At 44.5% G+C, this 23,171-nt stretch overlaps 1 protein-coding gene across 2 annotated transcripts in view; it reads right to left on the bottom strand.

Annotated features, from left to right (window-relative positions):
• Positions 1–23,171, bottom strand: part of CDKL2 (cyclin dependent kinase like 2) — a 99,294-nt gene that overhangs the window by 4,640 nt on the left and 71,483 nt on the right. For both annotated transcript variants that reach the window (XM_044277136.1, XM_044277128.1), the window contains exons 9-11: positions 22,256–22,554; positions 20,709–20,799; positions 12,828–12,963 (exon numbers count right to left, since the gene is read on the bottom strand). In XM_044277136.1, coding sequence (XP_044133071.1) covers positions 12,828–12,963; positions 20,709–20,799; positions 22,256–22,554 — 526 coding nt within the window. The remainder of the gene's footprint in view (positions 1–12,827; positions 12,964–20,708; positions 20,800–22,255; positions 22,555–23,171) is intronic.

Raw genomic sequence — 23,171 nt, 5'->3', positions numbered from 1 at the left:
CAGATCCTTTTGGCATCACAGACCTCTCCTGTATTTATCAGCAGCACTTTATTGTATCCTACTCAATAATCACCACCTACTTTCATCCTTAACCACTTCAACCCCGCTAGCTGAAACCCCCTTCATGACCAGAGCACTTTTTACACTTCGGCACTACACTCCTTTCACCGTTTATCGCTCGGTCATGCAACTTACCACCCAAATGAATTTTACCTCCTTTTCTTCTCACTAATGGAGCTTTCATTTGGTGGTATTTTATTGCTGCTGACATTTTTACTTTTTTTGTTATTAATCAAAATGTAACGATTTTTTTGCAAAAAAATGACATTTTTCACTTTCAGCTGTAAAATTTTGCAAAAAAAACGACATCCATATATAAATTTTTCGCCAAATTTATTGTTCTACATGTCTTTGAAAAAAAAAAATGTTTGGGCAAAAAAAAAAATGGTTTGGGTAAAAGTTATAGCATTTACAAACTATGGTACAAAAATGTGAATTTCCGCTTTTTGAAACAGCTCTGACTTTCTGAGCACCTGTCATGATTCCTGAGGTTCTACAATGCCCAGACAGTAGAAAAACCCCACAAATGACCCCATTTCGGAAAGTAGACACCCTAAGGTATTCGCTGATGGGCATAGTGAGTTCATAGAACTTTTTATTTTTTGTCACAAGTTAGCGGAAAATGATGATGATTTTTTCTTTTTTATTTTTTCTTACAAAGTCTCATATTCCACTAACTTGCGACAAAAAATAAAACATTCTAGGAACTCACCATGCCCCTCACAGAATACCTTGGGGTGTTTTCTTTCCAAAATGGGGTCACTTGTGGGGTAGTTATACTGCCCTGGCAATTTAGGGGCCCAAATGTGTGAGAAGAACTTTGCAATCAAAATGTGTAAAAAATGACCGGTGAAATCCGAAAGGTGCACTTTGGAATATGTGCCCCTTTGCCCAGCTTGGCAGCAAAAAAGTGTCACACATCTGGTATCACCGTACTCAGGAGAAGTTGGGGAATGTGTTTTGGGGTGTCATTTTACATATACCCATGCTGGGTGAGAGAAATATCTTGGCAAAAGACAACTTTTCCCATTTTTTTATACAAAGTTGGCATTTGACCAAGATATTTTTCTCACCCAGCATGGGTATATGTAAAATGACACCCCAAAACACATTCCCCAACTTCTCCTGAGTACGGCGATACCAGATGTGTCACACTTTTTTGCTGCCAAGGTGGGCAAAGGGGCACATATTCCAAAGTGCACCTTTCGGATTTTGCAGGCCATTTTTTACACATTTTGATTGCAAGGTACTTCTCACACATTTGGTCCCCTAAATTGCCAGGGCAGTATAACTACGCCACAAGTGACCCCATTTTGGAAAGAAGACACCCCAAGGTATTTCGTGAGGGGCATGGCGAGTTCCTAGAATTTATTTATTTTTGTCACAAGTTAGCGGAAAATGATGATTTTTTTTTCTCTTTTTTCCTTACAAAGTCTCATATTCCACTAACTTGCGACAAAAAATTAAAAATTCTAGGAACTCGCCATGCCTCTCACGGAATACCTTGGGGTGTCTTCTTTCCAAAATGGGGTCACTTGTGGGGTAGTTATACTGCCCTGGCAATTTAGGGGCCCATATGTGTGAGAAGTACTTTGCAATCAAAATCTGTAAAAAATGACCGGTGAAATCCGAAAGGTGCACTTTGGAATATGTGCCCCTTTGCCCACCTTGGCATCAAAAAAGTGTCACACATCTGGTATCGCCGTACTCAGGAGAAGTTTGGGAATGTGTTTTGGGGTGTCATTTTACATATACCCATGCTGGGTGAGAGAAATATCTTGGCAAAAGACAACTTTTCCCATTTTTTTTATACAAAGTTGGCATTTGACCAAGATATTTTTCTCACCCAGCATGGGTATATGTAAAATGACACCCCAAAACACATTCCCCAACTTCTCCTGAGTACGGCGATACCAGATGTGTCACACTTTTTTGCAGCCTAGATGCGCAAAGGTGCCCAAATTCCTTTTAGGAGGGCATTTTTAGACATTTGGATCCCAGGCTTCTTCTCACGCTTTAGGGCCCCTAAAAAGCCAGGGCAGTATAAATATCCCACATGTGACCCCACTTTGGAAAGAAGACACCCCAAGGTATCCAATGAGGGGCCTGGCAATTTCATAGAATTTTATTTTTTTCGCATAAGTTAGCGGAAATTGATTTTTTTTTTTGTTTTTTCTCACAAAGTCTTACTTTCCGCTAACTTAGGACAAAAATTTAAATCTTTCATGGACTCAATATGCCCCTCAGCAAATACCTTGGGGTGTCTTCTTTCCAAAATGGGGTCAGTTGTGGGGTGTTTGTACTGCCCTGGCATTTGAGGGTCTCCGCAATCATTACATGTATGGCCAGCATTAGGAGTTTCTGCTATTCTCCTTATATTGAGCATACAGGTAATGAGATTTTTTTTTCCGTTCAGCCTCTGGGCTGAAAGAAAAAAATGAACGGCACAGATTTCTTCATTCGCATCGATCAATGTGGATGAAAAAATCTCTGCCCAAAAAAAAAAAATGGAGGGGAAAGGCGTCTGCCAGGACATAGGAGCTCCGCCCTACATCCATACCCACTTAGCTCGTATGCCCTGGCAAACCAGATTTCTCCATTCACATCAATCGATGTGGATGAATAAATCATTGCCGGGATTTTTTTTAATTTTTTTAATATATATATACAAAGTGTTTGCCAAAGCATAGGAACGCCGCCTCCTCCTCAGTTCATATGCCTCGGCAAACATATCTGTTACTGCAGAGGAGAAAATCCCGTCTTGCAGCGCCGCATACACCGACTTGCGTGTAATCTGACAGCAGCGCAATGCTTCTGTCAGAATGCACATCGGTGCTGCAGCTGGTCGATCGGTTGGTCCACCTGGAAGGTAAAAAGACAAAAAAAAAAGAAAAAGAAAAAACCAGGCCGCAACGCAATAATTTCATTAACTTTGCAACAGAACATGTAACTTTAACTTTTTAACTGAACATTAACCTTTTTGCTTACCGGTGTTTTTTTTTTGTTTTTTTGTTTTTTTACCTTTATAGAACAAACCTCTCCTTCCCCATGGGTCAATGTGCAAAGCGCAAATCGCCCAAAGATGTGGCGAAGTGCGTTATGCACTTTGTTCCATGTGAAAGGAGACGTTTGCAGCAGCAGTGAGTGAATGGGACCTAATAGCCCTGTGTGCCTATCCTGGTGAGATGATCCCTATGCTAATAGTGTACCTGTGAGTGGTACTTCCGGAAACACTCTCCAAAGCATAGGGCAGGGTGGTCAGGACAGTCAGGACAGAAATAGCGGGTGTCACGCCTTATTCCACTCCTGCTACAGACACGACATCTTTTTCGGGGTGACGGTTGGGTTGAGGTACCAGGAACGACATTGGGGAAATGTCGCTCGTGTAGACGGCTAACTACACTGGTGGATGGGGCCACGGAACCTCCTGGGTACAGGAGGTTCTCGATGATCTCTTCCTGAAATTTGAGGAAGGATCTAGTTCTCCCAGCCTTACTGTAGAGAACAAAACTATTGTACAGAGCCAATTGAATTAAATATACAGACACCTTCTTATACCAGCGTCTGGTTCTGTGGGAAACTAAATACGGAGACAACATCTGGTCATTGAAGTCCACCCCTCCCATGTGGAGGTTATAGTCGTGGACTGAGAGGGGCTTTTCAATGACACGGGTTGCTCGCTCAATTTGTATTGTCGTGTCTGCGTGAATGGAGGAGAGCATGTAAACGTCACGCTTGTCTCTCCATTTCACCGCTAGCAGTTCTTCGTTACACAGTGCGGCCCTCTGCCCCCTTGCAAGACGGGTGGTAACGAGCCGTTGGGGGAAGTCCGCGCGACTAGTTCGCGCGGTACCACAGGCGCCAATCCGTTCTAGAAACAAATGCCTAAAGAGGGCCACACTTGTGTAAAAATTGTCCACATAAAGATGGTACCCCTTGCCGAATAAGGGTGACACCAAGTCCCAAACTGTCTTCCCACTGCTCCCCAGGTAGTCAGAGCAACCGACCGGCTCCAGGGTCTGATCTTTTCCCTCATAGATCCGAAATTTGTGGGTATAGCCTGTGGCCCTTTCACAGAGCTTATACAATTTGACCCCATACCGGGCGCGCTTGCTTGGGATGTATTGTTTGAAGCCAAGGCGCCCGGTAAAATGTATCAGGGACTCGTCTACGCAGATGTTTTGCTCTGGGGTATAAATATCTGCAAATTTCTGGTTGAAATGGTCTATGAGGGGCCGAATTTTGTGGAGCCGGTCAAAAGCAGGGTGGCCCCTGGGACGGGAGGCGGTGTTGTCACTAAAGTGCAGGAAACGCAGGATGGCCTCAAAACGTGCCCTGGACATAGCAGCAGAGAACATGGGCATGTGATGAATCGGGTTCATAGACCAATATTACCGCAATTCATGCTTTTTTGTCAGGCCCATGTTGAGGAGGAGGCCCAGAAAAGTTTTAATTTCGGAAACTTGGACTGGTTTCCACCGGAAAGGCTGGGCATAAAAGCTTCCCGGGTTAGCGGTGATAAATTGTGTGGCATATCTGTTTGTTTCGGCCACAACTATGTCTAAAAGCTCCGCAGTCAAGAACAGCTCAAAAAATCCCAGGGCCGAACCGATCTGAGCTGTCTCAACCCGAACTCCAGACTGGGCAGTGAAAGGGAAAACTACAGGTGCGGCTGAAGTTGGGGACTGCCAATCAGGGTTTGCCAGCACCTCTGGGATTCTAGGGGCTCTACGGGCACGTCTTTGCGGTGGCTGCGACGGGGTCACTACTGCACGTGCCACCGTACCAGCTTCAACTGCCCTTCTGGTGCTCGCTACTTCACCAGGTTGTACGGCAGTGCTGGTACTAGGTCCAGGGAGGGCTGGGCTGCTGGTGTATGCCTCACCACGTAATCCGACAGCACCAGCCCCACTCTGCTGCTCTTGAAGCGGATCCTGCGCAACCTGTGGTCTAGCGACACGGGGCCGGGTACGCCTGGTGGTATCAGGGACCTCAGCCTCCTCGTCCGAACTTTGGGTCAGAGAGCCACTTCTTTCTACAGGTTCGTATTCTGACCCGCTGGATTCATCAGATAAGGGTTCCCACTCCTCATCCGACAGGGTCAGAAGCCTGTAGGCCTCTTCAGAAGAATACCCCCTGTTAGACATGTGGGCAACTAAATTTAGGGGTATTCCCTGAGACTACCCAAGAAAAAAAAAGCAAGCCTGTCTTACAAAGGGGAGGCTAGCGAAGTACCGGAGGCCGCTGCGGTTGATAAAAAATATCAAAACAGATTTTTTTATCGCCGCAGTGCGTGTAAAGTGATTGTACAGTGATCCAAAAAAAAATTTTTTTTTGTCACTGCGGTGGGCGAACGCACGTGTGGGCGACCGATCAGGCCTGATCGGGCAAACACTGCGTTTTGGGTGGAGGGCGAACTAAAGTGACACTAGTACTATTATAGATCTGACCGTGATCAGTTTTGATCACTTCCAGATACTATAAAAGTACAAATGCTGATTAGCGATACGCTAATCAGCGAATAACGGACTGCGGTGCGGTGGGCTGGGCGCTAACTGATCGCTAACTACCTAACCAAGGGGCCTAAACTATACCTAAAACCTAACGGTCAATACCAGTGAAAAAAAAAAGTGACAGTTTACACTGATCACTTTTTTCCTTTCACTAGTGATTGACAAAGGGGTGATCAAAGGGTTAATTGGGGTTCAGGGGTGTGATCTGGGGCTAAAGTGTGCTGTTTGGTGTACTCACTGTGAAGCCTGCTCCTCTGCTGGATCCAACCGACGAAAAGAACCAGCAGAGGAGCAGGCAGCCATATAACAGATCATATTTACAAATATGATCTGATATATGGCTCTGTGATTGGCTTTTTTGAAAATCATCAGCTTGCCAGCCGCGATCATTGGCTGGCAAGCTAATGACGAAATGGTCCCTGACGAAATGCCGGCGCGAACTGCGCATGCGCGGGCCGCATAGCGCGTCATCTCGCGTCTCGCGAGATGACGCGTATATGCGTCGTTGTGCGCAGCGCTGCCGCCTCCGGACCGCACATCTGCGTTAGGCGGTCCGGAGGCGGTTAAATAGGTTGTGCACAATTTTTAATATATCCCCTATCCACAGAATCCAATCAGATGGGGTCTAACCACTGGGACCTCCACTATTCATGATCATCAATCTGTATGAATAGACTGGTAGTTGAGCATGCATACTGCCACTGCATTCATCTATCTTGGACTGCCTGAGATTGCCAATCTCTTCCTTCTGAAGCCCCATAGGGATGAACGGAGTGGCAGTGTGGCCACTGCTCCATTCATATACGGGGACACAGGACCCCCATTTTTGTGATCAATGAGGGGGTGGGGGGGGGTCTCAGCATTTGGACCCTCCACAAGTCAGACTCTTTTTTCCTATCCTGTGGATATGGGATACATTTAAATCTTGCAACAAACCTTTTAAAGTTCTGTCGTGGGAGCCCTCCTCTTCTGATTCTGGCAGTGGACAGCTAAAAAAAAAAAATCACATTCCAATACCACATAAATGTATCTCTCTTGCCCAGATACTACCTTTCTGTCATGCTCTAGTGTGGGAGGGAAACCCCCACACCGAACATATGAGGGAAAGGGAAATGGAAATAAGTCCTGAAAACTAGGGAACGAAGATGGACACCTCCTAGTAAAAACCCTAATGAAAGCCCTGACTGACTACCAGTGTGAACAGACCCCAGAGGTAGGTGAATTCATACAAAGGAATACCTAAAGTCCTATCTAACCCTAAAGGACCCTGGTACTAATGACAGGAATGAGACATCCTGTTCCTTCAAAAGGAAGGATGACTGTGAGTCTCCCTAAGGCCTAGTACAAAATAACTAAGAAATTCAACACACAGAAAAGCCAAAATACAAAGGGAAAGGTAACACTTGACTTCCAAGAAGCTATGGCAGCACCAGGAACTCAGCTGAGATCCAAACACCAGCTATCCACAGGTCCAACTGACGCTATAAACCGCACAGCATTGTGGGAGAGACAACTATAAATAGGGAAAGTTAAATGACCACAATAGCAACACCTGGAGGTTAAGGGTGTGGCGAGTACAGAAACAACACAGACGCCTATTGATCCACAAGGTAAACATGTCAAACCAAACCATGTGTTGCCAGTCTCAAAGATCTCCTGCCACTCACTGTCGCTGGGACGTCCGTATGTGTCGGTACGTCCGTGACAGTACCCCCCCTTCTACGAGTTACCTCCGGGCACCCAGGACCAACCTTATTCAGGTGAGACCTGTGAAAAACGTTCACCAAACGACTGGCATTTACGTCAGATGCCTGTACCCCTATCCTCTCCTCAGGTCCATAACCCTTCCAGTGAACAAGATACTGAAGAGATCTACGGAGAGCTCTAGAGTCAATTATTTTGGCGATCTGGAATTCCAAACTACCGTCCAACATGACAGGAGCGGGTGGCAAGGAAGACGGCTCCAAAGGTTCAACATATCTCTTCAACAAAGATTTATAAAACACATTATGTATTTTCAGAACCTCAGGAAGTTTAAGACGAAAAGCTACAGGATTAATAATGGCATTGATCTTATATGGACCAATTAACCTTGGACCCAACGTCCAAGAAGGTACCTTCAACTTAATGTTTCTTGTGGACAGCCACACCAAATCACCCACTCTTAGGTCTGGACCCTTCATACGTCTCCTGTCAGCCACATGTTTATACTTGTTGCCCATATTCATCAAGTTATTTAGAATTTTCCGCCATATAGATGATAATGATGATGAAAAACTTTCCTCCTCAGGAATACCAGATGTATCTGAACCAGAAAAAGTGCCAAACTGAGGGTGAAACCCATATTCCCCCAAAAACAGCGACTTACCAGTGGACTCCTGTCTACGATTATTTATGGCAAACTATACCAAAGACAAAAATGATGACCACTCCTGCTGGTTCTCAGAGACAAAACATCTTAAGTAAGTCTCCAGGCTCTGATTAGTGCGCTCCGTCTGTCCGTTCGACTGAGGATGAAAAGCCGAAGAAAAAGACAGTTGTACCTCCAGCCGAGTACAGAATGCTTTTCAGAATCTGGACACAAACTGAGTCCCATGATCCGAAACCAATTCAGATGGAATGCCATGGAGCTTCTCAATTTTTTTTTTAAATCAGATAATGTTTATTGAAAAATTTTCAATTTTAGTCACATACAAAACATTAATCCCCCTATTCCCCCTCCCCCCCAACATATCCCCTTGAGACAAGAGCAGTTAAATACAGATAAATGATATTGCATCCTATGGTCCGACATATCAGTACATTGAGTTTACATATTTTAGTGCATCAATATTCATACAACACAATTTGAGCAGTATAGTAGAGCTTCTCAATTTTAGCAACAAACACTTGAGCAAGTGTTTTAGCATTAGGTAGGCCAGACAACGCTATGAAGTACATCATTTTACTAAAAGGATCAACCACCACCAAAATAACTGTCTTTCCTAACGAATTAGGCAGATCTGTGATAAAATCCATAGATAAATTACTCCATGGTCTGGATGGGATAGGCAACGAAAGTAAGGATCTGGAATGCCGAGTATGTGTTACCTTAGCGCGTGCACATACACTACAGGCCGACACATAGTCCTCAACACACTTACGCAACCCCAGCCACCATAATCTACAAGTGATGAGGTCGGCAGTAGATCTGCTCCCAGGGTGTACTGTAAGCACCGTACAGTGATGTTCCACAAACACCTTTTAACCTTCTTAACCCCAGGACGATAAGTGACAGTGAAATTGAATCTGGTGAAAAACAAAGACCATCTGGCCTGCCTCGGGTTCAGTCGTTTAGCTGACTCCAGGTAAGCCAGGTTTTTGTGATCTGTGAACACCATCATTGGATGAATCACCCCTTCCAACCAATGACGCCATTCCTCGAAAGCCAGCTTAATAGCCAGTAACTCTCTGTTACCCACATCGTAATTTCTCTCTTCGGAAGAGAGTTCTTTTAGAGAAAAAGGCACATGGACGCCATTTACCAGGTGAAGGGCCCTGCGATAAAACTGCTCCTACTCCCACCTCGGACGTGTCCACTTCTACAATGAAAGGTTGTGATACATCCGGCTGCACCAATATAGGGGCAGAAGAGGATCAATCCTTAAAGGGAACCTGTTTTGCATTCCGTCATAATAGGAGTCTATGGGCTGCATAATGGATCCATCTGGTTTCCGTTATGTAGGAGAGGAATTGTCCCAATCTACCACCAGTAAAGGAGTGGCATACAAAGTATATTAATAGCTCAAGACAGAAGTGTAGGACTTAAACGCAGAAAAAGCTTGCAACGCCGAATCAGACCACAGTGAGACATCCGTCCCTGTCATGTTAGTTAAGGGTTTCACCACTGTCGAATAGTTCTGAATACATTTTCGGTAATAATTGCTAAACCCCAAAAACGCATAAGAGCCTTCAGATTTTCAGGTTGAACCCAGTCCAATACAGCACGGACTTTCTCCGGATCCATTCGAAAACCTGAAGACAACAAGTATCCCAAAAATTGCACCTCGTGAACAGCAAAAACACACTTTTGCATACAATTTATTATCCCTTAGGATCTGCAACACCTGTCTAACGTGATCCTGATGTATCTCCATGTCTAGAGAATAATTTAGTATGTCATCCAAATACACGACTACAAACCTCCCCACCAGGTGATGAAAAATTGTATTCACAAAATGCTGGGAAACCGCAGGAGCATTGGTCAACCCAAAAGGCATTACCAGGTTCCCAAAATGACCCTCAGGAGTATTGAAAGCTGTCTTCCATTGATCCCCTTCCTTAATCCTGACCAGATTATACGCCCCCCTTAAGTCCAACTTGAAGAAAACCTTGGCACCAACAATCTGGTTAAACAAATCAGGAATCAAAGGAAGGGGGTAAGGATCACGGACAGTCCGGAAATCCAGACATGGCCGAAGACCTCCGTCTTTTTTTTTTAAACCCTGCTGCCACTAGAGATTTGGAAGGTCTTGTGTGTCCTTTAGCCAAACGCTCTCGGTAAAATACTCTCTCATGGCCAGTCTTTCAGTTCCAGAAAGGTTATACAACCTAGATTTGGGCAACTTAGCTCCAGGAATAAGGTTGATAGGACAATTATATTCCCAATGTGGAGGTAAATCCTGGCATGCACTCTCAGAAAATATGTTGGCAAAATCAGATATAAATGAAGGCAATGTCTTAGTAGTTAAAACAGAAAAAGATGTATTAAGACAATTGTCAACACAATATTCACCCCAATCCAGAATCTGTCTAGTTTGCCAATCGATGGTTGGATTGTGCTTGCTCAACCACGGCAAACCCAAAACCACCGGAGCAGGGAGGCCCTCCAACATAAAAAAATTGATAAATTCCTGATGAAAGTCACCCATTCTTAATCTGATATCATGCACCACTTGCGATAAACACTTCTGAGCAAGAGGTGCAGAATCAATAGCAACCCGTGCATACAGTTGAGCATCAATCAGTTTCACTACTGCCCTACTGTCGATAAACACCTCAACCCCCACCGTTTTTTACTCCAACTTAGCAGTCAGGAGAAATCGGGTATTACCAGTCAAAAACAAATGCACATTTTCTGACTCTCCACTTATCCCTCCAAGAGTCAGATGGGAATTAAACATCCTTTCTATTTACGCTAAATGTATGGACATAAAATGTCCCTCCTGTCCGCAGAAAAAACACACTCCCTTCTTATGACCAGTATGCTTAAAAGCGGATCCAGGAGTAGCTCCCCCTAACTGCATGGGTTCGTCCCCAGACCTAAACTCATGAGTATCTTCACCCAAAGTGTCAGAGGAGGACGATACATCATGTGATAGTACGTCCTGAGAGTGGGGGCCCTAGATCTTTCTCTCATGCGTCTATCAATGCGTATGATAAGAGACATAGCAGCCTCCAGAGACACAGGAGTTTCATGAAAGGCCAAAGCCTTGTCAAGGGTAATGGTCCTGAATACAGTTTAAGATCTTCAGCTGAATCTTTGCGGGAATGGAGTTCATAAGGAGACATGAAGTACAGAGAGGATGGACAGGAAAGGCTGTGGTAATGTAGACTGCATACAAGAGCTGCTGCCCATGAACACAATTCCAACAGAGATTCAGCTAAAGATCTTATCATCTGTATTCAGGATCATAATCCCTGACAAGCAGAGCAGAGAGGAGAATGAGGCAGCTCTTTACCTCAGTGTTGTGAAGTAACTTGTCCTCCTGGGTGATCAGGACAGGTTTTGTGTGCACTAATAGGACAGTGGCCATTTGATGATTGCTCCCAGACAAAATGAACCATTATAGCTATTGTAAGGTATTTCTGAATATATTTATAATAAAGTAATATTTAAGTATTTTCGTTTTCTTAATTCCTGGAGAACCCCTTTAATGGTGTGGTCAGTACCAGAAACAACACAGACACCTATTGATCCACAAGGTAAATATGTCAAACCAAACCACGTGATGCCAGTCTCAAAGATCTCCTGCCACTCACTGTCGCGGGGAGGTTCGTATGTCTTGGTACGTCTGTGACACTTTGTGATATTCAGAATTTTATAATATGAATCCACACTCTCCCAGCTTCAAAAGTCAGTTGTCAAGGCATAACCTGATTCTTTCCTGTCCTTCAGAACATACATTCAAGCCCTTGTCACCTTCTGCTGCTTCTACTTTATCCTGCTTCTACCATTTCTCTCTCTCTCTCTTCTCTTAATTGCAGTCAAAATTCTTGTACATGCCCTCATCAGCTCCCACCTAGAATACTACATCATTCTCTTTGGTTTACCTGCTAACACACTTGCACCCCTATAATCCATCCTCAACCTTGCTGTCCAGTTAATCCACCTTTCTCCTCATTCCTCTACTACCTCTAACATTTTTGCCAGTCCCTCCACTTACATTTCAAAACACGTACAATGGCAGTCTCCAATATTTCCCCTTCATACATCCAGGGGGCACCTAGCCTTTCTGCTGCCTGAAGCGAAAACTGAACCTAATCCCTTTGCCACAATGAAAGCACTCATTGCCCATGGCCCTTCCGCTGCCCCCCCCCCCCCCTGCCCCTTCCTGGTGCTTCCTTAGGCAATCCTCAAACCTGGCCTCATTGTTGGTATCTCTGCTCTAAACTTCCCATATCTCCTCAGTGGTTCCAGTGTTCACAAAACATTTCTCTGGTCTGTTTTTCTCTTGTCTGATCCTCATGTCATCTTCTCCAAGATCTCTCTAATCCGCCTCCCATACTCTGGAATTCACTACCCCAACACATCAGACTCCCTCTTACTATCCATACTTTCACAAGCAGCCTAACAACCCACCTTTTCAAAAACTATAGAGCCTGAAAAAACTCTGCCTCCACTACACAACATCTTCTAACCTCACCTACTGTATCTTGCCATTGTAGATGGTACGCTCCTCCGGGCAGAGTCCACTCTCCGTCTATACCAGTCTTCTTTTTCTATAGTTTATTTACAGTCCCATGAAAGTTAATGAGCCAGAGCATCTGCCATGTAAGTATTTACACTGATTTAGACACTCTAAATTAGATTAATAATAATCAGACATGCATTAAGAGCACATATAAATTCACATAGGTGTGAAGGGAAGTGTCTACTTTTTTTTTGGGGGGGGGGGGGGGGGGAGGTTACCAGGATATTATAACATTAATATTTTTGATATAACATTTATTTAAGATTTTAGGATTTAAAGAACCATAATGAAAATTACTCACCGCTGTGAAGACTGCCAACATCTGTGCTCTTCAGTTCTGGCAAGTGGCCATAGCTGAGCTCTGGTAGTCTCATGTCGGCTCTTGAGAACTCCCATCTTTTCTTGTTTAGTTGCAAAGGGTTCTTGTCATTGCCAATCTGCATGTAAATGTGTTATCAGTACCTGACATAGTAACATGTTTCTTATACCTAGAAAGGGCATCTGTCAGCAGATTTACACCTATGAAACTGGCTGACCTGTTACACGTGTGCTTGGCAGCTGAAGGCATCTGTGTTGGTCCCATGTTTATATGTGTCCACATTACTGAGAAAAATGAAGCTTTAATAAATGCAAATGAGCCTCTAAGAGCAACGGGGGCGTTACTGCTACACCTAGAGGCTCTGCTCTCTGCACTTTGATTGACAGGGCCAAGCACACATGCAACAGGTCTGCCAGTTTAAGTACAAATCTGCTAACAGATGCCCTTTAACCACTTCAGCCCCGCTAGGTGAAACCCCCTTCATGACCAGGCCACTTTTTACACTTCGGCACTACACTCCTTTCACCGTTTATCGCTCGGTCATGCAACTTACCACCCAAATGAATTTTACCTCCTTTTCTTCTCACTAATAGAGCTTTCATTTGGTGGTATTTTATTGCTGCTGACATTTTTACTTTTTTTGTTATTAATCAAAATGTAACGATTTTTTTGCAAAAAAATGACATTTTTCACTTTCAGCTGTGAAATTTTGCAAAAAAAACGACATCCATATATAAATTTTTCGCTAAATTTATAGTTCTACATGTCTTTGATAAAAAAAAAAATGTTTGGGCAAAAAAAAAAATGGTTTGGGTAAAAGTTATAGCATTTACAAACTATGGTACAAAAATGTGAATTTCCGCTTTTTGAAACGGCTCTGATTTTCTGAGCACCTGTCATGTTTCCTGAGGTTCTACAATGCCCAAACAGTAGAAAACCCCCACAAATGACCCCATTTCGGAAAGTAGACACCCTAAGGTATTCGCTGATGGGCATAGTGAGTTCATAGAACTTTTTATTTTTTGTCACAAGTTAGCGGAAAATGATGATGTTTTTTTCATATTTTTTTTTTTCTTACAAAGTCTCATATTCCACTAACTTGCGACAAAAAATAAAAAATTCTAGGAACTCACCATGCCCCTCACAGAATACCTTGGGGTGTCTTCTTTCCAAAATGGGGTCACTTGTGGCGTAGTTATACTGCCCTGGCAATTTAGGGGCCCAAATGTGTGAGAAGAACTTTGCAATCAAAATGTGTAAGAAATGACCGGTGAAATCCGAAAGGTGCACTTTGGAATATGCGCCCCTTTGCCCACCTTGGCAGCAAAAAAGTGTCACACATCTGGTATCGCCGTACTCAGGAGAAGTTGGGGAATGTGTTTTGGGGTGTCATTTTACATATACCCATGCTGGGTGAGAGAAATATCTTGGCAAAAGATAACTTTTCCCATTTTTTTATACAAAGTTGGCATTTGACCAAGATATTTTTCTCACCCAGCATGGGTATATGTAAAATGACACCCCAAAACACATTCCCCAACTTTTCCTGAGTACGGCGATACCAGATGTGTCACACTTTTTTGCTGCCAAGGTGGGCAAAGGGGCACATATTCCAAAGTGCACCTTTCGGATTTTGCAGGGCATTTTTTACACATTTTGATTGCAAAGTTCTTCTCACACATTTGGGCCCCTAAATTGCCAGGGCAGTATAACTACGCCACAAGTGACCCCATTTTGGAAAGAAGACACCCTAAGGTATTCCGTGAGGGGCACTGCGAGTTCCTAGAATTTTTTATTTTTTGTCACAAGTTAGCGGAAAATGATGATTTTTTTTTTTTTCTCTTTTTTCCTTACAAAGTCTCATATTCCACTAACTTGCGACAAAAAATAAAAAATTCTAGGAACTCGCCATGCCCCTCACGGAATACCTTGGGGTGTCTTCTTTCCAAAATGGGGTCACTTGTGGCGTAGTTATACTGCCCTGGCAATTTAGGGGCCCAAATGTGTGAGAAGTACTTTGCAATCAAAATCTGTAAAAAATGACCGGTGAAATCCGAAAGGTGCACTTTGGAATATGTGCCCCTTTGCCCACCTTGGCATCAAAAAAGTGTGACACATCTGGTATCGCCGTACTCAGGAGAAGTTGGGGAATGTGTTTTGGGCTGTCATTTTACATATACCCATGCTGGGTGAGAGAAATATCTTGGCAAAAGACAACTTTTCCAATTTTTTTATACAAAGTTGGCATTTGACCAAGATATTTTTCTCACCCAGCATGGGTATATGTAAAATGACACCCCAAAACACATTGCCCAACTTCTCCTGAGTACGGCGATACCAGATGTGTCACACTTTTTTGCTGCCAAGGTGGGCAAAGGGGCACATATTCCAAAGTGCACCTTTCGGATTTTGCAGGGCATTTTTTACACATTTTGATTGCAAAGTACTTCTCACACATATGGGCCCCTAAATTGCCAGGGCAGTATAACTACGCCACAAGTGACCCCATTTTGGAAAGAAGACACCCCAAGGTATTCCGTGAGGGGCATGGCGAGTTCCTAGAATTTTTTATTTTTTGTCGCAAGTTAGTGGAATATGAGACTTTGTAAGGAAAAAAGAAAAAAAAAGAAAAATCATCATTTTCCGCTAAATTGTGACAAAAAATAAAAAATTCTAGGAACTCGCCGTGCCCCCCACGGAATACCTTGGGGTGTCTTCTTTCCAAAATGGGGTCACTTGTGGCGTAGTTATACTGCCCTGGCAATTTAGGGGCCCAAATGTGTAAGAAGTACCTTGAAATCAAAATGTGTAAAAAATGGCCTGCGAAATCCGAAAGGTGCCCCTTTGCCCACCTTGGCTGCAAAAAAGTGTCACACATCTGGTATCGCCGTACTCAGGAGAAGTTGGGCAATGTGTTTTGGGGTGTCATTTTACATATACCCATGCTGGGTGAGAGAAATATCTTGGCAAAAGACAACTTTTCCCATTTTTTTATACAAAGTTGGCATTTGACCAAGATATTTTTCTCACCCAGCATGGGTATATGTAAAATGACACCCCAAAACACATTCCCCAACTTCTCCTGAGTACGGCGATACCACATGTGTGACACTTTTTTGCAGCCTAGATGCGCAAAGGGCCCCAAATTCCTTTTAGGAGGGCATTTTTAGACATTTGGATCCCAGACTTCTTCTCACACTTTCGGGCCCCTAAAAAGCCAGGGCAGTATAAATACCCACATGTGACCCCACTTTGGAAAGAAGACACCCCGAGGTATTCAATGAGGGGCATGGCGAGTTCCTAGAATTTTTATTTTTTTTGCATAAGTTAGCGGATATTGATTTTTTTTTTTTTTTTTCTCACAAAGTCTCACTTTCCGCTAACTTAGGACAAAAATTTCAATCTTTCATGGACTCAATATGCCCCTCACGGAATACCTTGGGGTGTCTTCTTTCCGAAATGGGGTCACATGTGGGGTATTTATACTGCCCTGGCTTTTTAGGGGCCCTAAAGCGTGAGAAGAAGTCTGGAATATAAATGTCTAAAAAATTTTACGCATTTGGATTCCGTGAGGGGTATGGTGAGTTCATGTGAGATTTTATTTTTTGACACAAGTTAGTGGAATATGAGACTTTGTAAGAAAAAACAAAAACAAACAAAAAATGTCCGCTAACTTGTGCCAAAAAAAATGGCTGAATGGAGCCTTACCAGGGGGGGAGTGATCATTGACAGGGGGGTGATCAATGACAGGGGAGTGATCAATGACAGGGGGGTGATCACCCATATAGACTCCCTGATCACCCCCCTGTCATTGATCACCCCCCCTGTAAGGCTCCATTCAGACGTCCGCATGATTTTTACGGATCCATGGATACATGGATCGGATCCACAGAACGCATGCGGACGTCTGAATGGAGCCTTACAGGGGGGTTATCAATGACAGGGGGTGATCAGGGTAATCAGGGTGATCAGTCCTGTCACTGATCACCCCCCCTGTAAGGCTCCATTCAGACGTCCGCATGATTTTTTACGGATCCATGGATACATGGATCGGATCCACAGAACGCATGCGGACGTCTGAATGGAGCCTTACAGGGGGGTTATCAATGACAGGGGGTGATCAGGGTAATCAGGGTGATCACCCCCCTGTCACTGATCACCCCCCCTGTAAGGCTCCATTCAGACGTCCGCATGATTTTTTACGGATCCATGGATCGGATCCACAGAACGCATGCGGACGTCTGAATGGAGCCTTACAGGGGGGTTATCAATGACAGGGGGTGATCAGGGTAATCAGGGTGATCACCCCCCTGTCACTGATCACCCCCCCTGTAAGGCTCCATTCAGACATCCGCATGATTTTTTACGGATCCATGGATACATGGATCGGATCCACAGAACGCATGCGGACGTCTGAATGGAGCTTTACAGGGGGGTTATCAATGACAGGGGGTGATCAGGGTAATCAGGGTGATCACCCCCCTGTCACTGATCACCCCCCCTGTAAGGCTCCATTCAGACATCCGCATGATTTTTTACGGATCCATGGATACATGTATCGGATCCACAGAACGCATGCGGACGTCTGAATGGAGCCTTACAGGGGGGTTATCAATGACAGGGGGTGATCAGGGTAATCAGGGTGATCACCCCCCTGTCACTGATCACCCCCCCTGTAAGGCTCCATTCAGACATCCGCATGATTTTTTACGGATACATGGATACATGGATCGGATCCACAGAACGCATGCGGACGTCTGAATGGAGCCTTACAGGGGGGTTATCAATGACAGGGGGTGATCAGGGTAATCAGGGTGATCACCCCCCTGTCACTGATCACCCCCCCTGTAAGGCTCCATTCAGACGTCCGCATGATTTTTTACGGATCCATGGATCGGATCCACAGAACGCATGCGGACGTCTGAATGGAGCCTTACAGGGGGGTTATCAATGACAGGGGGTGATCAGGGTAATCAGGGTGATCACCCCCCTGTCACTGATCACCCCCCCTGTAAGGCTCCATTCAGACATCCGCATGATTTTTTACGGATCCATGGATACATGGATCGGATCCACAGAACGCATGCGGACGTCTGAATGGAGCCTTACAGGGGGGTTATCAATGACAGGGGGTGATCAGGGTGATCACCCCCCTGTCACTGATCACCCCCCCTGTAAGGCTCCATTCAGACATCCGCATGATTTTTTACGGATCCATGGATACATGGATCGGATCCACAGAACGCATGCGGACGTCTGAATGGAGCCTTACAGGGGGGTTATCAATGACAGGGGGTGATCAGGGTAATCAGGGTGATCACCCCCCTGTCACTGATCACCCCCCCTGTAAGGCTCCATTCAGACGTCCGCATGATTTTTACGGATCCATGGATACATGGATCGGATCCGTAAAAATCATGCGGACGTCTGAATGGAGCCTGACAGGGGGGTGATCAATGACAGGGGGGTGATCAATGACAGGGGGTGATCAGGGAGTGTATATGGGTGATCACCCGCCTGTCATTGATCACCCCCCTGTAAGGCTCCATTCAGACGTCCGCATGATTTTTACGGATCCATGGATACATGGATCGGATCCGTAAAAATCATGCAGACGTCTGAACGGAGCCTGACAGGGGGGTGATCAATGACAGGGCGGTGATCAATGACAGGGGGGTGATCAGGGAGTTTATATGGGGTGATCAGGGGTTTATAAGGGGTTAATAAGTGACGGGGGGGGGGGGTGTAGTGTAGTGTGGTGTTTGGTGGGACTGTACTGACCTACCTGAGTCCTCTGGTGGTCGATCCTAACAAAAGGGACCACCAGAGGACCAGGTAGGAGGTATATTAGACGCTGTTATGAAAACAGCGTCTAATATACCTGTTAGGGGTTAAAAAATTCGGATCTCCAGCCTGCCAGCGAGCGATCGCTGCTGGCAGGCTGGAGATCCACTCGCTTACCTTCCGTTCCTGTGAGCGCGCGCGCCTGTGTGCGCGCGTTCACAGGAAATCCCGGCCCTCGCGAGATGACGCGTATATGCGTCGTCGTGCGCAGGGCTGCCACCTCCGGAACGCACATCTGCGTTAGGCGGTCCGGAGGTGGTTAAATGGGGTTCACCCAGAATCAACGTTTATCACCTGTCCACAGGATAGATATAAGAGTCTGATTTGTGGGGGCCTCACCACTGGGTGTTCAAGGTCTTCCATTGCTCCTTGCTACATGACTGCAATGAGGAGGAGTTTAAAGGGGTTGTCCCACTTTGCTTTTTTAATCTTACCAGCAGTAGATGTCCTGATAACTTCCTGGTTCGGCTCCTGTAGTTGAGTGAAGGCTGGCCATGCCTCCTCATGACTCACCCTGAGAGCTCAGTCCTTGCGTGCTCGTTCATGTGAATGAGTCATCCACATGGAGCCGTATGTGAGGTCCCGCCCCCCCCAGTATAATAAACATTGAGTGCGGCCCCCCCCAGTATAATATACATTTAGTGCGCCCCCCCCAGTATAATATACATTGAGTGCGCCCCCCCAGTATAATATACATTGAGTGCGGCCACCCCCCCCCAGTATAATATACATTGAGTGCACCCCTCCCCCCCAGTATAATATACATTGAGTGCGGCCACCCCCCCCCAGTATAATATACATTGAGTGCGGCCACCCCCCCCCCCAGTATAATATACATTGAGTGCGGCCCCCTCCCAGTATAATAAACATTGGTGGCGCAGTGGGAAGTGCCAATGAGGGTTAAAAAAATAAATAAAAAATTAACTCACCTCCACCTATTGATCGCGCAGCTGCCGGTCTCCTGTTCTTGCTTCAGGACCTGTGGTGACGTCACTGAGCTAATAACATGGTCCATTACCATGGTGATGGATCATATGATGTACCAGGTGATGACCACAGTGATGTCACCACAGGTCCTTTCACAGGTCCTAAAGAAAGAACAGGAGACCGGCATCTACGCGATCAATTGGAGGAGGTGAGTTAATTTTTTATTTATTTTTTTAACCCTCATTGGCACTTCCCACTGCGCCACCAATGTTTATTATACTGGGAGGGGGCCGCACTCAATGTATATTATACTGGGGGGGGGGTGGCTGCACTCAATGTATATTATACTGGGGGGGGGTGGCCGCACTCAATGTATATTATACTGGGGGGGGGGGGGGGGCGCACTGCGCCACCAATGTTAATACAAATGCAGGAGGTGGGTGCCGGAGTGAAATAGCCGGCACCCGACCTCTATGATAGGGGGCTGCGATCAGCGGCAGTTAACCCCTAAGGTCCCGCTCCCTGTCATAGAGGTCGGGTGCCGGCTATTTGATTCCGGCACCCGCCTGCTGTATTTGCGCATGCGCGGATGTGCGCGTACTTGTAGGAATGGAGAGGCGGCCCGAGTACTTGTTCAGCTGTTGTGCGCAGGCGCGGCACAGCGATGCGGCCGGACGAAAGAGGCCGTATCCATGGGATACAGAAAACAACAAAGGAATCGCTTTACATGATTTTTTGAATGAAAGGTAGCTTTTGGATAATAACATGGATAGGAAGATATGTTGTGTGGGGGTAAATAGATTAGATAAAACCTATTTTATGAAGTGGGACAACCCCTTTAAATGGAGTGCTGTTTGAGAATGCACACTCAAAGTCTATTGAACTGACAAAGCCGAACAATGTACTCTGCTATCTTCGTCAGTGAGATTATTTCAGTTCACCTATCTTCTGTGTATATGTGCCTATTCGTTGCGAGGACCACCTCCATAGAAGACACTTTTCATTGCAGTTGTGGAATGCTTGTCTCAGGTGTGAAATACAACATATGCTTTTATTTTTTAGATGCAAAAAGTATTATAAAGTCAAACTTACCAGTGTTGTAACGTTCTGTCTGTAACCGGGGGAAGGCTTTCCTCCATGTTTTTTAAAAGAATTGACAAACATTTTCCCTCTTTCTTCTCCTCTTCAAGTAAACAAAAAGGTAACTTATTAGGTATTTGGTAACAGAGCCGACAGATAATAGCATGGGAGAAATCTAACATCATGTTGTAAAGGACATTAGCGCTCGGTCGCGATCATGTACAGTCAGAGTGAACGCCATTGTGTTCCGTAATTTCTTAATTATCCCAACAGAGAGGACTGCGTGGCTTTTACCAGACACGTGGTCCTTCGAGGGCACTACCCTACTGTACCTCAACTACTGTACTATTCCCCTCTCCCTTTTATGTGTCATGATTAAAAATTTCTTGGTAAAACTGTTTCACTAAAGACAGTGGAATTATATCCATGCTGAAAACCTGACGGATCCCATTATAGTCATTGGGACATAACGGACGCATATGTTGGATCTGGTGATTCCAGTATTTTATTCCTATGCTGGCACATAATAACAGAACTTTGGCACATATGTCAATTTAGCCTAAGCAATATATAGAGATTTTATTGCACTGCTGGTGTCACATGCTGCACACTGTAATCTATAATTGAAAAGCCTGCCATACATTAGATAAAGCTCATTTGCACCCACTGTGTTGTGATCTAATGTGCATGGGAGGCTATCGACCATCTCTGGATGGCAGGTATTGGGGGACAGAAAGACTAATGTATGCTTTCAACATGCCGATCCTTTGTTCCAGTAGGAGATAACAGCTGACGAAGGTGCCTTCTTACTCCCTATTTATACGTATAAACACGCATGCTTGGCCAACCAGGCATGCGTTTTTATGGTGGAGTCTGGAAAAGTAGCTGTCAGATGAACAAAGAAACGTGCAATATTATCGCATCCATTATTTATTACTACATCTATTTGTCTTCTATATTATTCCACAGGAACCCAATTTGATATACAAAAAAAGGTACTATCAGGGTCAGTTCAAACAGAGTTTTTTCCGCTAATTTTGGAGCATTTCTGCCTCAAAATCAGCTCCAAATCTGCGCCAAAAACACCTTAAAACAGCCTCCCATTCATTTCAATTGGAAGCAGAACTTGCGTGTAAAAAAGAAGCAGCATGTCCTATTTTGGGGCAGAATCAGCACTGATTTCTCCATTCAAATTAACGGGAAGCAGAAAAAAATGAACCATTTGAGATGTGCACATACACGCATTTTTTCACATGTAAATGCGCCACAAAACGCACACAAAAACACTTGTAGGAAAAGTACTATAGAATTTAATAAAGTAAAAAATTTGACTGAAGAACGCTTTCCAAAAAACACCTTAAATAATTCACTAATTCTGAGGTGTAAGAATCTGCTTGGATTCATTTCTGATTTTTCACATGTGTATTTTGAAAATCAGCCGTGTGAACTGACCCTTTATATTATATAATTATGTATTTAATATTATTCAACATTCCCTCTGCTCACGTACAGTAGTATGGGAAACGCTGGTAAGTTATAAAAGCGTACTCTCCGGGTACCTGAAGCTAATGTGGCTTGACATAGATGATGCATTGGTGGAGGACGTCATATGAGGAGAGATGGCAGTAAGATTGTAACTGATTGGCGGAATTATGCCACATGGGCTTTTTTGATGATCTAAGCTGGTGCTGGATTCTTTCAATGCGCTATAAGGGGTTGTTCTGTTCTGATTTGATCCATTAAATAAAGTACTAGCATTAGATGCTGCATCGTTCCTCTCACTCTTATCTGTATCCATTTTGATTATCTTGACTTTTAAAGGCTTTGCATCTTTCCCTTTAGATTCTATGTTGAAATCCTGTAGCAAGAAAAGGAGAAAAATGTATATATTTAAAACATGTCAATCTGGATAAAAATGATCTAGTATAATCCACTTTAAAGTAGTTATACCACGATTAATGTAAAACAAAAATGACAGTTAGACGTAATACTTTAATACTTACATACACAATGCATAATAGTACATGACAACCTCTTTCTAACAAAGCTAGAACCAGCCCTGTACCTCACATGGATCCAGAGATCTCCCCATTCATTGCTTCAATTGCTCCAATATTTTGGGCTGCATCTCAGGGAGCGTGTCATTTCTCAGAGGCTTTGTCCTTTCTCAGGAGTGTGTCCTTTCTGCTACAGCTCTCTCCCTGTAAGGCCTCTTTCACACGGGCGTCATGTTTTTTGCCCGGATAAGAGCCGGGTGCATTGCGGGAAAATGCGCGATTTTTCCGCGCGAGTGCAAAACATTGTCATGCGTTTTGCACTCGCGTGAGAAAAATCACGCATGTTTGGTACCCAGACCCGAACTTCTTCACAGAAGTTCGGGCTTGGGATTGATGTTCTGAAGATTGTATTATTTTCCCTTATAACATGGTTATAAGGGAAAATAATAGCATTCTGACTACAGAATGCATAGTATAA

Source organism: Bufo gargarizans, chromosome 1, assembly GCF_014858855.1.
Source record: "Bufo gargarizans isolate SCDJY-AF-19 chromosome 1, ASM1485885v1, whole genome shotgun sequence".
Lineage (NCBI taxonomy): Eukaryota > Metazoa > Chordata > Amphibia > Anura > Bufonidae > Bufo > Bufo gargarizans.
Note: the sequence above shows the minus strand (reverse complement) of the source record. Positions and strands in the feature narration are given on the sequence as shown.